Source organism: Rhinopithecus roxellana, chromosome 19 (assembly GCF_007565055.1).
Source record: "Rhinopithecus roxellana isolate Shanxi Qingling chromosome 19, ASM756505v1, whole genome shotgun sequence".
Classification (NCBI taxonomy): Eukaryota; Metazoa; Chordata; class Mammalia; order Primates; family Cercopithecidae; genus Rhinopithecus; species Rhinopithecus roxellana.
In genome coordinates this window covers 14,136,800-14,152,168 of record NC_044567.1, presented here as the reverse complement: position 1 = coordinate 14,152,168, position 15,369 = coordinate 14,136,800, and the positions used below count along the sequence as shown (strand labels likewise).

At 49.4% G+C, this 15,369-nt stretch overlaps 2 protein-coding genes across 2 annotated transcripts in view; one reads left to right on the top strand and one right to left on the bottom strand.

Annotated features, from left to right (window-relative positions):
* The window catches only part of RETREG3 (reticulophagy regulator family member 3), a 31,015-nt gene extending 23,314 nt beyond the window's left edge, over window positions 1-7,701 (bottom strand). Inside the window, exon 1 of the mRNA XM_010386023.2 lies at window positions 7,339-7,701. Within this exon, the coding sequence (XP_010384325.1) occupies window positions 7,339-7,577 (239 nt within the window). The 5' untranslated portion in view covers window positions 7,578-7,701. The remainder of the gene's footprint in view (window positions 1-7,338) is intronic.
* A 172-nt stretch (window positions 7,702-7,873) lies between these two features.
* Window positions 7,874-13,767, top strand: TUBG1 (tubulin gamma 1). Its single transcript, XM_010386012.2, has 11 exons — window positions 7,874-8,046; window positions 8,369-8,481; window positions 8,684-8,851; window positions 10,296-10,364; window positions 10,648-10,727; window positions 11,165-11,291; window positions 11,854-11,940; window positions 12,056-12,205; window positions 12,467-12,619; window positions 12,703-12,864; window positions 13,376-13,767. Exons 1-11 carry the CDS (start codon window positions 7,998-8,000, stop codon window positions 13,571-13,573), a joined length of 1,356 nt encoding a protein of 451 aa, XP_010384314.1. The 5' UTR covers window positions 7,874-7,997; the 3' UTR covers window positions 13,574-13,767.
* Window positions 13,768-15,369: the final 1,602 nt, after the last annotated feature.

The window sequence follows — 15,369 nt, the reverse complement described above, 5'->3', positions numbered from 1 at the left end:
ATCAGCCATAATTTTTCCATATTTTCCCCAGAATTAAATATGATCATTAAAAATACTTAAGGCCAGGTGTGGCAGCTCACACCTGTAATCCCAGCACTTTGGGAGGCCAAGGTGGGTGAACTGCTGGAGCCCAGTTCAAGACCAGCCTGGGCAACATGGTGAAACCCTGTCTCTATGAAAAATACAAAACAATTAGCCAGGTATGGTGACACACACCTGTAGTCCCCACTACCTGAGAGGCTCAGGTGGGAGGATGGCGTGAGCCCAGGAGGTTGAGGTTGCAGTGAGCCATGATCACACCACTGCTCTCTAGCCTGGGCGACAGTGAGATCCTGTCCCCCACCAAAAAAAAAAAAACTTAAGACAGAAATTAGTAAATCATTGCCATTTACATATATTTGAATTATTTTATTATTTGTGAGAGTGAAATTTTATATATCCATTGACTTGTTTTTCCCCCTTTTGTGAACTGTCCCTCCACTTTGTCAGGGACTAAAATCCAATTAAATGATCAGTCTAAATAAAATATCCCTGGAATAGGCCGGGCACGGTGGCTCACACCTGTAATCCCAGCACTTTGGGAGGCCAAGGCAGGCTGATCACGAGGTCAGGAGATCGAGACCATCCTGGCTAACACAGTGAAACCCTGTCTCTACTAAAAATGCAAATAAATAAATAAATAAACAAAAAAATTAGCTGGGCATGGTGGTAGGCACCTGTAGTCCCAGCTGCTGGGGAGGCTGAGGCAGGAGAATGGCGTGAACCTGGGAGGTGGAGCTTGCAATGAGCCAAGATCGCGCCACTGCACTCCAGCCTGGGCAACAGAGCAAGACTCTGTCTCAAAAATAATAATAATAATAATAATAATAATAATAATAATAAAATATCCCTGGAATAGCAACTAGTGTCCAGAAACATCATGAGAAATTCCAGAACCAAACATAAACTTTTGTGGTTAACTACACCATGGAGCCTCACTATTAGTACCAGTAAATTAAAGTTTGCTATAATCATAAATAATGACCACACGTCTATTTTCAAAGACACGATTTCTAGGTTCCTTTGTTATTACACATTAAGCTTGTCTCAAGGGCACTTCAAAACAAAGCATCCCATTCTACAGGGACAGAAAGCCTATTACTGTACAGCACTTGTGACTGCCTGGTTAATGAGCCCAAGTCACCAGTAAATTCAAAGGAAAAATTAACCCAACCTATATCATGCAGTGACGGTTGTTGCTTGCAAAAAAAAACCAGAAATGAAACCAGCTAGCTGCTAACAGTGGAGAGAAAGCACTCAACCTTACAATTAGGGCAGATAAAAACTAAAGACAAAGAGAGGCGAAGTAAACCAAGGCATCCTTGGGAGTCTTCTTGGCTCACGAAGACAAGAACCCTGCAAAGACTATCATCAGGAACATTTGCTCAACAGATTTCATTAGAAATCTGATGTGTAGATTTTTTTTTTTTTTTTTAACAGAACAAATATCTCTACTTAAATGGGGCTCCCATCTTCCATTTCTGGTTTCTATTATTTTTTACTCAAATCCTAACCTTATAACTCAGAATTGCTGTATATCCTTAATCACTTCTTTGGGTCGTTTTCTTAAATTTTTTTTGGGGGGGGAAGGAGACAATTTTTACATTTCATTTGTGAAATAACAAATTCTATAATAACCTCCTAGAAATAGAGTATGGTTAACTGAGACTAGTGACTGCAAAAAGCAGATCCCAACAGATATCTCTACTTGGGACTCAGCTTGTGGACTGCTCTAAAACAATATCCCTAATTCTGGCCGGGCGCGGTGGCTCAAGCCTGTAATCCCAGCACTTTGGGAGGCCGAGACGGGCGGATCACAAGGTCAGGAGATCGAGACCATCCTGGCTAATACGGTGAAACCCCGTCTCTACTAAAAAATACAAAAAACTAGCCGGGCGACGAGGCAGGCACCTGTAGTCCCAGCTACTCGGGAGGCTGAGACAGGAGAATGGCATGAACCCAGGAGGCGGAGCTTGCAGTGAGCTGAGAGCCGGCCACTGCACTCCAGCCTGGGTGGCAGAGCAAGACTCTGTCTCAAAAACAAAAACAAAAAACAAAAAAACACAATATCCCTAATTCAAAGACTATGTAGATTCACAGATTGTTAAAAACCACAAAGCAGTCAAGGTGCAGTGGGTCATGCCTATAATCCTAGCACTTTACGAGGCCAAGCCGGGAGGGCTGTTAGAGCTGAGCAGTTTGAGACCAGCCTGGGCAACATATTGAGATTGTGTCTCTACAAAGTTTTTTAAATAGGCTGGGCCCAGTGGCATGTGCCTCTAGTCCCAGCTACTCGGAAGACTGAGGCAGGAGGACTGCTGGAGCCCAGGAGGTAGAGGCTACAGTGAGCTACGATTGTGCCACTGCACTCCAGCCTGGGCAACAGAGCGAGACCCCCTGTCCCCCCCACAACCCCCACCTTTCCCAGCAAAAAAAAAAAAACAACTGGGAAAGAGCTCAGCAGTTATGTAGGCCTCCTTGAACTATGTCTTCATGTTAGGTGGCAGAGGGAGCTTGGAGTTCACACATTTCCAGGGTTCATGTACCCTCCTCTGATCTCAGAGTACGAGTCAAACCAAAAAGTTACCCAAATCTGTTCTTTTCTGATCCTGTCAGGATACATGCTTGCTGACTCTCATATTCTTCCCCCAAATCACTCATTCACAGATGAGGTTGAGGCTAATGAAAACACAAGCAATTGGAAGGAACGGCCTGACATTTCTATTATTATCCTAGAAATAATAACAGATCAGTGACCAGAAGTACTCTAGGCTGGAAGATCTCTGATATGGCCACCATAAATTCTATGGTACCTGAAAAAAAAAAAAAAGTGTGAAAACCTTGGAATACTATAGTGACAAGGTATCTACATCTATCTCCATCTTTTTTTTTTTTTTTAAGATGTAAGAAGGCATCTTCACAGGTACAGCAAAATATGACTGAGTATACAAAACACTGAAAATTAAGAGCTACCTACCTGAATTGTGATTTTTTTTTTGTACTCCTATCCAATCTTCTAATACCTCAAAATGCACAAAAATCTCAGTTAATGATATGCCATTTTTATCCTATTCAATACAAATAATAAAAGAGAAACTAAATATTTCAGATTTGATTTTTCTGACTTGAGCTAATGATCCTCCTCCCTTTCTTAAACATTTAAAATGTTTGTTAACTGAACACTCTTCGACATTCCTAAGCGAAATGTCAGCACTCATACTCAATATGACACTACTAGAATGTGAAGCCCAAATTTCATTTTACATCTCTAATTATCTACCAAGGAAGCTCATTTCCCCAAACAATTTTGTGAACTCCAATGCCAGACTATCCAAGTTTCTGGGGACTTAACAGTATCTGTACCTTTCATAGGTAGGAGTCCTCTCCAGAAATGGCATACCCAACTGTTCTTTTAGTCTCAAGAGTCACATTCTCGGCCAGAAACAGTGGCTCATGCCTGTAACCCCAGCACTTTGGGAGACCAAGGTGGGTGGATCACCTGAGGTCAGGAGTTCAAGACCAGCCTGGCCAACATGGTGAAACTCCATGTCTACAAAAATACCAAAATTAGCTAGGCATGATGGCTGATGCCTGTAATCCCAGCTACTCGGGAGGCTAGGGTGGGAGAATCGCTTGAATCTAGGAGGCGGAAGTTGCAGTGAGCCAAGATCATGCCATTGCGCTCCAGCCTGGGCGACAGAGGAGACTCCATCTCAAAAAAAAAAAAAAAAAAAAAAAAAAGGCCTGGCGTGGTGGTCAGGAGATCGAGACCATCCTGGCTAACATGGTGAAACCCCGTCTCTACTAAAAAACACAAAAAATTAGGCTGGTGTGGTGGTGGGCCCCTGTAGTCTCAGCTACTTGGGAGGCTGAGGCAGTAGAATGGTGTGAATCCGGGAACTGGAGCTTGCAGTGAGCCGAGATCACGCCACTGCACTCCAGCCTGGGTGACAGAGCAAGACTCCGTCTCAAAAAAAAAAAAAAAAAAAAGTCACATCCTCACTTTGTTGTCTCTCTCCCGCACCTTCTTAAAATGTGATGGGACTGTAACAAGAGTAACTGTGTTCTGGATACACAGCAGACAAGCTACTAGGAAATGCCAAAAATAAAAACCCAATCACAGCAATGTTTTAAGAGACCCAGAGTACAAAAGGGGCATTAAGTGAGCCTCTAAACATAGCATATTAATAAGCTTAAGTAAACACTGGTAGAGGCCCGCAAATTAAAGCTAGCTGTAACATCTAAAGATATGTCCCAGTCACAGCAGCTCCTTATGTGCAGACCTCAACCTCACATTCTGCTTCAGAAACCTCTCTTGGTCAAGAGGCAGATGAAAGGTCCCCTCCTTGCGGATCACGAGGTCAGGAGATCAAGACCATCCTGGCTAACACAGTGAAACCCCATCTCTACTAAAAAATACAAAAAATTCACTTTGGGAGGCTGAGACAGGCGGATCACGAGGTCAGGAGATCGAGACCATCCTGGCTAACACGGTGAAACCCCGTCTCTACTAAAAAATACAAAAAACTAGCCAGGCGAGGTGGCAGGTGCCTGTAGTCCCAGCTACTCAGGAGGCTGAGGCAGGAGAATGGCATAAACCCGGGAGGCGGAGCTTGCAGTGAGCTGAGATCCGGCCACTGCACTCCAGCCTGGGCGACAGAGCGAGACTCTGTCTCAAAAAAAAAAAAAAAAAAAAAAAAAAACACAAAATTAGCCAGGTGTGGTGGCGGGCGCCTGTAATCCCAGTTACTCGGGAAGCTGAGTCAGGAGAATGGCATGAACCTGGAAGGCGGAGCTTGCAGTGAGCACAGATGGCGTCACTACACTTCAGCCTGGGCGACAGAGCGAGACTCTGTCTCCAAAAAAAAAAAAGTCCCCTCCTCAAAAAGAACAGCATACATGCTACCAATTCATTTGCATTAATAAATCTTTGGTTTAAAAATCCATTTAAGGCCCAGTACAGTGCAGTGGCTCACACCTGTAATCCCAGCACATTGGAAGGCTGAGGCAGGCGGATTGCTTTGAACTCAGGAGTTTGAGATGAGCCTGGGCAATCTGGCAAAACTCTGTCTCTACAAAAAAAAATACAAAAATTAGCCAGGCATTGGTGGTGCATGCCTGTAATCCCAGCTGCTCGGGAGGCTGAGGCAGGAGAATCGCTTGAACCCGGGAGGGGGAGGTTGCAGTGAGTTGAGATCATGCCATTGCACTCCAGCCTGGGCAACAAGAGCGAAACTCTCTCAAAACAAAAATAAGTAAACCCTGATAAAGTGTCTTTTTTCATCAGGCAGTCATACTTTGATACAAATTGGTTTAATGAGGCCCAGCCTTCTTGCTAGAGAGACAGAAACCACTGTGGGAAATGTTTTGACTGGATAAAACACTCTTCAGTGAGGTGCTATAGTGAAGATTTCTACAGAGGGCAATGGGAATCAGTACCTAGGGGTCAAGGAAGAAGCACTTGGCTGGGCACGGTGATGCATGCCTATAATCCCAGCACTTTGGGAGGCCAAGGCAGGAGGATCACAAGAGCCTAGGAGTTCAAGACCAGCCTGCACAATATAGTGAGACCCTGTCTCTATAAAAAGTTTTAAAAATTAGCCAAGCATGGTGATGTGCACCTCTGCCCAGCTACTGTGGAGGCTGAGGTGGGAGGATTGCTTGAGCCCAGATGTGGAAGTTGCAATGAGCCGAGATCATACCACTGCACTCCAGCCTGGGTGACAGAGCAAGACCTTGTCTCAAAAAAAAAGCCAGGCGAAGTGGCTCACGCCTGTAATCCCAACACTCTGGGAGGCCGAGGCAGGCAGATCACCTGACGTCGGGAGTTCAAGACCAGCCTGACCAACATGGAGAAACCCCATCTCTACTAAAAAATACAAAATTAGCCGGTTTTGGTGGCTCATGCCTATAATCCCAGCTACTTGGGGGGCTGAGGTAGGAGAAATGCTTGAATCCTGGAGGCGGAGGTTGTGGTGAGCCGAGATCGCGCCATTGCACTCCAGCCTGGGCAATAAGAGCGAAACTCTTGTCTAAAAAAAAAAGGGGGGAAAGCACTACCAAGAATAAATGAAGAAAGTAGTAGGAAAAGTTTACCATCGAGTATGCTAAAGGCTCTGGAAGCCACAAATGCCAGAGACTACTGTGACACATTTAACTGGGTCTCTTTCAAACTGGGAGAGGATTAGCTTAACAGCTGAACACTGTCTTCGGGTCAATGAACTTGGAATTATTTGTTCTGCTTCAGCTCACTGAAAATCTTTCAGATAAAGGATAATGTTTTGATTTTAAAACCAATTTTAAGGGGAAAGCTATTTTTAGCAAAAACACATTTAAAAAACACACATATTTCGTTTCAGGCTTATCCAGAATAGTCTTAATCCATTCAGCTGCAGAAGGCCCCCTATAAGTCAGTTCCCTCGGAACCTCTTCCATTACGAATAAATCCAAAACTATGGTTGCTAGCTCCTATGAAGTCCTAGGTCCGCTTTAGGTGATAACAACTCAGAGAAGTAGCAGTTCCATTTTCACAGAGCATGACACACACAGATAAAAGCATATTTATAGTGCTACTTTTCCAGCTCGGGAAAACACACACACTATTGGACATCCTCAATTTCCTTGCCTATAAACAATGGCTACGGATGCCTCTAATTCCTTGGAACAGGGAGGAGTTACAATCACAGGTGGCTTTGAAACGGGTGAAATCTCCGTCATCATTTCCTAACTGTTCTTTAAAAGCTTGTATTTTTCTTTCCATTTTCAGCTTTGGGGGCTCACACTGACGCTCAGACTTCATAAACTTCCTTCCTAGAAATATAGCATGCGAATTCATGCGAATCGCTAAAGCTTGTTTTAAAATCACACCTATGGATACCTTTGCAAGACTTCACGCCTGTACTCCAACAATAACTACTAAAACCTCTGGAAACAATCTAGAACTTGCACTTGAACAGACAAGAGAAAGGAAGTGATGGCTTTAAAGGGACGCAGCTTTCCCGGGCTCAAAAGAGGCGCCCTAGCTCACTCTTGAGCGGCTCAAGATGTTACCAGAAGCTCCCGCCAGATGTGCACAGCGGAGGTGCGGGCACCGGTAAGGCAGAGAAGATGGGTGGACGGCCCTGGGAAGAACTGGGGTGCCCAAGCCTGCAGGCGGGATGGAGTGGAAAGAGGTGAGGCAAAATTAGGCAGGTACAGGAAGGAGCCAGCGCAGCGAAGAAAACAGGGCAGGCAAGTACAGCCCTAGAGAAACCGACGAATTCGGGACTCGGAGGGTTTCCGAGGGTCCAGTTCTCTCACCAGAAAGCCGCGTTCAGCCCCAGGCACCACAGGGCGCTCCTAGCTGGCCGCTCCCACACCAGGGCTGCCTGCACCCGACTCAGCAGAGGCTCGTAAGGCCCCAGTACCTCGACCAGGGCCCGCTGCGCCGCCTCAACCTGCTGGTCCCGCTCCCAGGAGCCTGACACATCTCGGCGGCCCCTGAAAGTCGACCCCGAAGCCGGGCCTGGGGCCGCCGCCACCCCTTCGGCCTCCGCCATCTCCCCCCGGCAGCCACAACATCCGGGGCCGTGGCCCGACAGTCACAATAACAGCAACTGCGCAGATGCGCGATTCGGCGTGGGAGGCCGCTTTGCACCACAGCGCGCTTGCGCGCAGGACCAAGCGGGCGTCTACCCAGAGGGGAGGAAGGACGCCGAGTCAAAGTACCCCGCCAGCGCTGAGGCGCGGACCCTGATCCGTCGCCGCAGAGCCGTATCAGGAGCCGCGCACGCGCAATCTGCATGAATGAAGGCCAATGCTTAAAGACATGCCATTCATTGCCAGAACTCGGTTCTCATTGGAGCGGAGGAAGCTCGTGGGAGGAGCTTGTTGTTTCGCGCCTGCGTCTTGCGGCCAGCGGGCTGGCGTGCGGCGGCGTTGCGGGCGGGAGCGGCTGCAACGCCGGTGCCTGAGGAGCGATGCCGAGGGAAATCATCACCCTACAGTTGGGCCAGTGCGGCAATCAGAGTGAGCGAAACTCCGGCCCCTCAGCTAGCCAGGTTCCTTAGGGTCAATGTGATCTCGCTGTAGGATCCTGGACTCCATCTATCCTTGCCAGAATCGTAGTTCTCTGAAAGGCGAGACATCCCTGACCCAGTGTCCACTTGCCCAGCCCCGCGGGGCCCTCCCCTGCCCTGTCCCTGGCGTACAGTCCTTTCCTCAGACACGGGAGAGTCCTGCGGCTTGACTTCTTATCCCTGGACGCAGGCGCCCAGTCCCCCCGCTCCTGACTGGAACCTGCCCGGAACTAGATATCTTCTTTCTCCCCTGCCCCCCCCCACGCCCCCAGTTGGGTTCGAGTTCTGGAAACAGCTGTGCGCTGAGCATGGTATCAGCCCCGAGGGCATCGTGGAGGAGTTCGCCACCGAAGGCACTGACCGCAAGGACGTCTTTTTCTACCAGGTGCCCCCAGCGACTTGGCCAGGGGCGGTAATGGCCCGAGGGGGTGGAAGGGAAGGGAGTGGCCTGGTACTGGGAACCATGCTGGGCAGAGGGGCCAGGCGGCTGGCTTGAGGAGGGAGGGCCGGAGGGAGCCAGAGTTGAGAGGACTTAGGACTTGGGCCACCCTAGCTGATTGGGCCCCCTCCTGGACCCCCCTTGACAGGCAGACGATGAGCACTACATCCCCCGGGCCGTGCTGCTGGACTTGGAGCCCCGGGTGATCCACTCCATCCTCAACTCCCCCTATGCCAAGCTCTACAACCCAGAGAACATCTACCTGTCAGAGCATGGAGGAGGAGCTGGCAACAACTGGGCCAGTGGATTCTCCCAGGTCGTTTCCTGTTCCCTGACAGGGCCCACAACTCCCTGGGTAGGGACAGGCCCTATGACGTCCCGGAGAGAGAGGAAACCAGATCAGGGATGTATGAATGCTGGAGGGAGAGATGTGGCTGCAGGGAGTGGACTATGTAATATTGTCAAGCGCCTATGCTAGCTAATGCAGTGTGCCAGGCCATTCTAAGTGCTTTACATATATTAATTTTTCTAAATCTCCCAACAACCCTAGAAGTAAGTACTACAGGTCCACAGTCCTTTATGTGCCTTTCCAGGATCCAGAAAGCCATGAAACCAAAGGGCATTTCATAACTAGTTCAGCAGCAAAAACAAATCTCAATGAAGACAGGCTGTTTCTTTTTTATTTATTTATTATTATTATTTTTTGAGACGGAGTCTCACTCTGTTGCCCAGGCTGGAGTGCAGTGGTGTGATCTTGGCTCACTGCAACCTCTGCCACCTGGGTTCAAGCGATTCTCCTGCCTCAGCTTCTCGAGTAACTGGGATTACAGGCACTTGCCATCACGCCTGGCTAATTTTTGTATTTTTAGTGGAGATGGGGTTTCACCGTGTTAGCCAGGATGGTCTTGATCTCCTGACCTCGTGATCCGCCTGCCTCGGCCTCCCAAAGTGCTAGGATTACAGGCCTGAACCACCGCGCCAGCCCTATAGTTTCTATCCAACTTATTGTCATTACTGATGCCTTTTATTACAGAAATACTAATGTGTTTGATTAACGTGCTTCTGACTCCCACTGGAATTTTATTTAATATATATTATATATACCGTAATAACTTTCTAAAATCTGAAATAATTTTGAATTCCAAAACATAACTGGCCCCAACACTGTTAGATCTGTACTGTTAGTACAGATGAGGAAACTGAGGCATAGAGCAATTAAATAAGCTGCCCAAAGCTACACAGAAGTAGAGTTAATGGGCCGGGCACGGTGGTTCATGCCTGTAATCCTAGCACTTTGGGAGGCCAAGGCGGGCAGATCACCTGAGGTCAGGAGTTCAAGACCAGCCTAGCCAACATGGTGAAACTCTGATTATACTAAAAATACAAAAAATAGCTGGGCATGGTGGCACGTGTCTGTAATCCCAGCTCCTGGGGAGACTGAGGCAGGAGAATCACTTGAACCCGGGAGGCGGAGGTTGCTGTGAGCCAAGATCAGGTCACTGCACTCTAGTCTGGGAGATAGAGAAAGACTCCGTCTCAAAAAAAAAAATAGAGCTAATGTATGAACCCAGGTAGTCTGGGTGTAGAGTGCTTTCTTGTAACCACTGCACCGTACCGCCTCTCAATGTAGATGAAAAGCAGGCAGCTATGCTCCATAAAAGGACTCCTGGGTGCTATAAGGAGAATCGAGGGTGGCTTTTCTGAGGCCGGAGTCCTCCCGTGGTTCTGTCCCACTCTGACCCTCCCCCATGTCTGTACAGGGAGAAAAGATCCACGAGGACATTTTTGACATCATAGACCGGGAGGCAGATGGTAGTGATAGTCTGGAGGTAAGTGTCCCAGGAATGCTGGTAGGAGCCGACATAGGCAAGGCTTGGCAGCACCCTCTAGAAGCGACCTGTTAGGAACGAGACCCACTCATGTACACTTTGCACTGGACAGAAGCTATCAGGCCTTGCTGGAAGCAAGGCAGTCGCCTAAGCTATATAAGTGAGGGGACTGGAGGGGAAGCAAGGGCTCGGGAAAATGGGAGTCCTGAAAAATTATGAGATGGGTCTAGTTTGACATCTTGCCACTAGATACCTGGACACTGACTGCTGCTTCCCCATGCAGGGCTTTGTGCTGTGTCACTCCATTGCTGGGGGGACAGGCTCTGGACTGGGCTCCTACCTCTTAGAACGGCTGAATGACAGGTAAGTTTGTGTCTGGGGATTAGGAAAGGTTTCCAGCTTGGCTTCCTAAATGACTAGTGGACCCAGCAGATATAACTCCATATTTGCTGGAACAGGAAAGAGTTCTATTCCCTCCTATAGAGAGGAAAATGAAGTTACAATGACTGAGAACCCCATCACACTCCCAGTAGTGGGAACTGGAGCCTGGAACCTGAGCCCTGGATGAAAGTCGAGGGAGTGTGACCAGGTGTGGATTTGGAAGCCCAGAGTCTAAGATGTCTCTGCCTTTCCCCCTGTAGGGTTACAGACTTCCAAAAGTCAAGGCTCCCTTCTCTACTGATCTGACCCCACCCCAGTTTCGCCATCAAGATTTAGCTGCTTCTGGACAGTTGTTAGGGAGCATCATGTTCACAGCGCCTGCAGTCTGTTGCCCTGATCCTTTCCCCAACCGCCACCAGGTATCCTAAGAAGCTGGTGCAGACATACTCAGTGTTTCCCAACCAGGACGAGATGAGCGATGTGGTGGTTCAGCCTTACAATTCACTCCTCACACTCAAGAGGCTGACGCAGAACGCAGACTGTGTGGTGAGTCCTAGATTCTACCTCTCCCAACTCTCAACACCCCATACCCACTCAAGTCTATTAAATCATTTTCATGTATTTAAAAAAATCCATTTTAGCCAGGTACAGTGGCTCATAGCTGTAATCCTAGCACTTTGGGAGGCCAAGGTGGTTGGATCACTTGAGTCTAGGAGTTCAAGACCAGCCTGGGCAACATGGTGAAACACCATCTCTACTAAAAATACAAAAATTAGTCGGGAGTGGTGGTACATGCAGAAGGATCACTTGAGCCTCAGAGGCAGAGGCTGCACTGAACAGAGATCGTGCCACTGACTGCACTCCAGCCTGGGTGACAAAGTGAAATGCTGTCTCAAAAAAAAAAAAAAGAACTGTTTAAATAAGATGAAAAGAAAACTTTAAAAATCCATTTTGAGCCCTCCTTTGCCTTAGGTCAGTGCAAATCCCTTTTCAGTGGATCTTTCTGACCATAAAACTCAAAGGAATTTTAAGCTTCAGAGCCTAGGGTCAGGCAGAGCTCCTGTTTTTCCTATCCCCATTGATCTGTGACCCTCCTCTGTCCCCGCAGGTGGTGCTGGACAACACAGCCCTGAACCGGATTGCCACAGACCGCCTGCACATCCAGAACCCGTCCTTCTCCCAGATCAACCAGCTGGTGGGCCCCCATTCCCAGACTTCTTTGGACTAGAAGCCCTCCTTGTTTTAGGGTCATCTGGGGAAGGGAGGTCCCACTGTGGCCGAGGCCCATGACATGGCACCCCTGTCCCCAGGTGTCCACCATCATGTCGGCCAGCACCACCACCCTGCGCTACCCTGGCTACATGAACAATGACCTCATCGGCCTCATCGCCTCGCTCATTCCCACCCCACGGCTCCACTTCCTCATGACCGGCTACACCCCGCTCACTACGGATCAATCAGTAAGAGCAGCCTTCAGTGTCCCAGGCCAGGCCGGCCCGGGGCCCAGCAGGCCCTGCCCTAGGCTTTCTGTCTTCCCCACTGCCCCAAGAGCTGCCCTTTGCGGGCCCCGAGGCACTGTGCTCAGGGACTAGCACAGAGCAGGCGACTTTCTTGCTGACTTGCTCTCCACTCTCCTTCTGCCTTTGGCTTCTGCCAAGGAGAAGCCAAAGGGGGACTCTGCCCTGAGCGCTGGCCAGGTTCCTGTCTCACTGTCCTATCAGGTGGCCAGCGTGAGGAAGACCACGGTCCTGGATGTCATGAGGCGGCTGCTGCAGCCCAAGAACGTGATGGTGTCCACAGGCCGAGACCGCCAGACCAACCACTGCTACATCGCCATCCTCAACATCATCCAGGGAGAGGTGGACCCCACCCAGGTAGGGGAGGCCCCTTCATCCCGCACCCTGGACCCACAGGGGTAGAGGAGAGGCCACCTCCACTGCTCCTGTGCCCACCCCAGGTCCACAAGAGCCTGCAGAGGATCCGGGAACGGAAGTTGGCCAACTTCATCCCGTGGGGCCCCGCCAGCATCCAAGTGGCCCTGTCGAGGAAGTCTCCCTACCTGCCCTCGGCCCACCGGGTCAGTGGGCTCATGATGGCCAACCACACCAGCATCTCCTCGGTGAGTCTCACAGTTTGCATCTTTTTTTCCCTGAATCAGTTTCCTGACTATACCTCACGTCTCCGCATCTGCTGGCCCTGCTTCTAGCTTTTTTGCTGTGGGCATGGCCCAGCCTTGGTTCCCCGGCTTTCTGGGCCATAGTATTCTTTTAAGTTCTTTGTAACCCCTGTTTTCTTTTTTTTTTTTTTTTTTTTTTTTTTGAGACGGAGTCTCGCTCTGTCGCCCAGGCTGGAGTGCAGTGGCCGGATCTCAGCTCACTGCAAGCTCCGCCTCCCGGGTTCCCGCCATTCTCCTGCCTCAGCCTCCTGAGTAGCTGGGACTACAGGCGCCCGCCAGGTCGCCCGGCTAGTTTTTTGTAGTTTTAGTAGAGACGGGGTTTCACCATGTTAGCCAGGATGGTCTTGATCTCCTGACCTCGTGATCCGCCCGTCTCGGCCTCCCAAAGTGCTGGGATTACAGGCTTGAGCCACCGCGCCCTGGCCTGTAACCCCTGTTTTCTGCACACCCCAAGCTCTTCGAGAGAACCTGTCGCCAGTATGACAAGCTGCGGAAGCGGGAGGCCTTCCTGGAGCAGTTCCGCAAGGAGGACATGTTCAAGGACAACTTTGATGAGATGGACACATCCAGGGAGATTGTGCAGCAGCTCATCGATGAGTACCATGCGGCCACACGGCCAGACTACATCTCCTGGGGCACCCAGGAGCAGTGAGTCCCCCAGGACAGGGACCCTCATCTGCCTTACTGGTTGGCCCAGGCCCTGCCTGACTGACTACTCCTTCAGAGCACAGATCAGGGACCTCATGTATCTCTTTCTCATATACATGCACTCTCTGTTGGCCTGTGAACACATTTACTTCTCCTCTTATAAGACTATTTATCTTTAATAAAGCACTGGATATAAATGAAGTCACTGGTCCCTTTAAGGCTTTTGGGTTCTGGAGATGCCGGGGGTGGGGGGATGCCTGTTCTTTCTCCATCACTCTGACAGGGTCCTCTCCCACTTCCAGCATCTTCAATTCTGAACCAACAGCTTCCTTTTTCTTCTGCCTAGTTTTGGAGAATGCTAGTGGGGTTTGACCCACCTGAAATTCCTTTCCAGGGTAAAAAGGCCCACAGATATTACTTTGTTCTCTGTCTGACCCTTTCTGGGTCCCCGTTCCCTCCCACCCTCACCGTATCAGGTGATATTCCAGCAGCTTCATGTTTCCACCTCAGAGTGTCTGGTTAACCACAACCTCAGGCTCAAGGCCACCACCCCTGCCACTAGGCCATGAACAAGCAATGGAGTCCAACCTAATACCTCTAAGTTTCTAGCAAGCAGTCCAGGAGAGCCGCTTGCTTCAGGCAGTTGGAGTCTAGCAACATCAAGTCAACAGACCAAATCTAAAGCCTAGACTGTAAGCAGGATCATAAGTGGTTCCATAGCTAAGGCACCATAATTCTCTTCTCAAGTGGTCGCCAGTAATTTAAATGGCCGGTGCCTTCTACTTCTGGTGGAAGATTGTAGGGAGGTAGTAAATACATAGGGGCCTAAGTCTCCAGGATTGGGTTTTGTTTTTTGTTTTTTGTTTTTTTTTTTGAGACAGGGTCTTGCTCTGTCAGTCTGTCACCCAGGCTGGAATACAGTGGCATAATCATGGCTCACTGCATCCTCGACCTCCCTGGCTCAGGTGATCCTTCCTGTCTCAGCCTCCTAAGTAACTGGGATCACAGGCACACATCACCTAAATCTTCAGGATAAAAAGGGCAAAGCAGGTTATCCTGAGAGCATGGTAGATTGTCAGGACCCCATTAGGGTCACCATAAAGATATATCGTAGTGACAGCTAACATGCACACATATGCTATGAGAAGTACATTATTTTGTTGAATCCTCACAACAACCCTATGAAGTGGTAGATACTAATTTTTTTTTTTTTTTGAGACGGAGTCTCGCTCTGTCGCCCAGGCTGGAGTGCAGTGGCCGGATCACAGCTCACTGCAAGCTCCGCCTCCCAGGTTTACGCCATTCTCCTGCCGCAGCCTCCCGAGTAGCTGGGACTACAGGCGCCCGCCACCTCGCCCAGCTAGTTTTTTGTATTTTTTAGTAGAGACGAGGTTTCACCGTGTTCGCCAGGATGGTCTCGATCTCCTGACCTCGTGATCCGCCCGTCTCGGCCTCCCAAAGTGCTGGGATTACAGGCTTGAGCCACCGCGCCTGGCCGGTAGATACTAATTTTTAAAACATGATAGCAAAGCCGGGTGTGGTGGTTCAGCCTGTAATCCCAGCACTTTGGGAGGCTGAGGCGGGTGAATCACGAGGTCAGGAGTTCGAGACCATCCTGGCTAACATGGTGAAACCCCGTCTCTACTAAAAATACAAAAAAAAATTAGCTGGCCGTGGTGGGGGACGCCTGTAGTCCTAGCTGCTGGGTGTGAACCCGGGAGGCGGAGCTTGCAGTCAGCCGAGATCGTGCCACTGCGCTCCAGCCTGGGAGACAGCGAGACTCTATCTCAAAAAAATAAA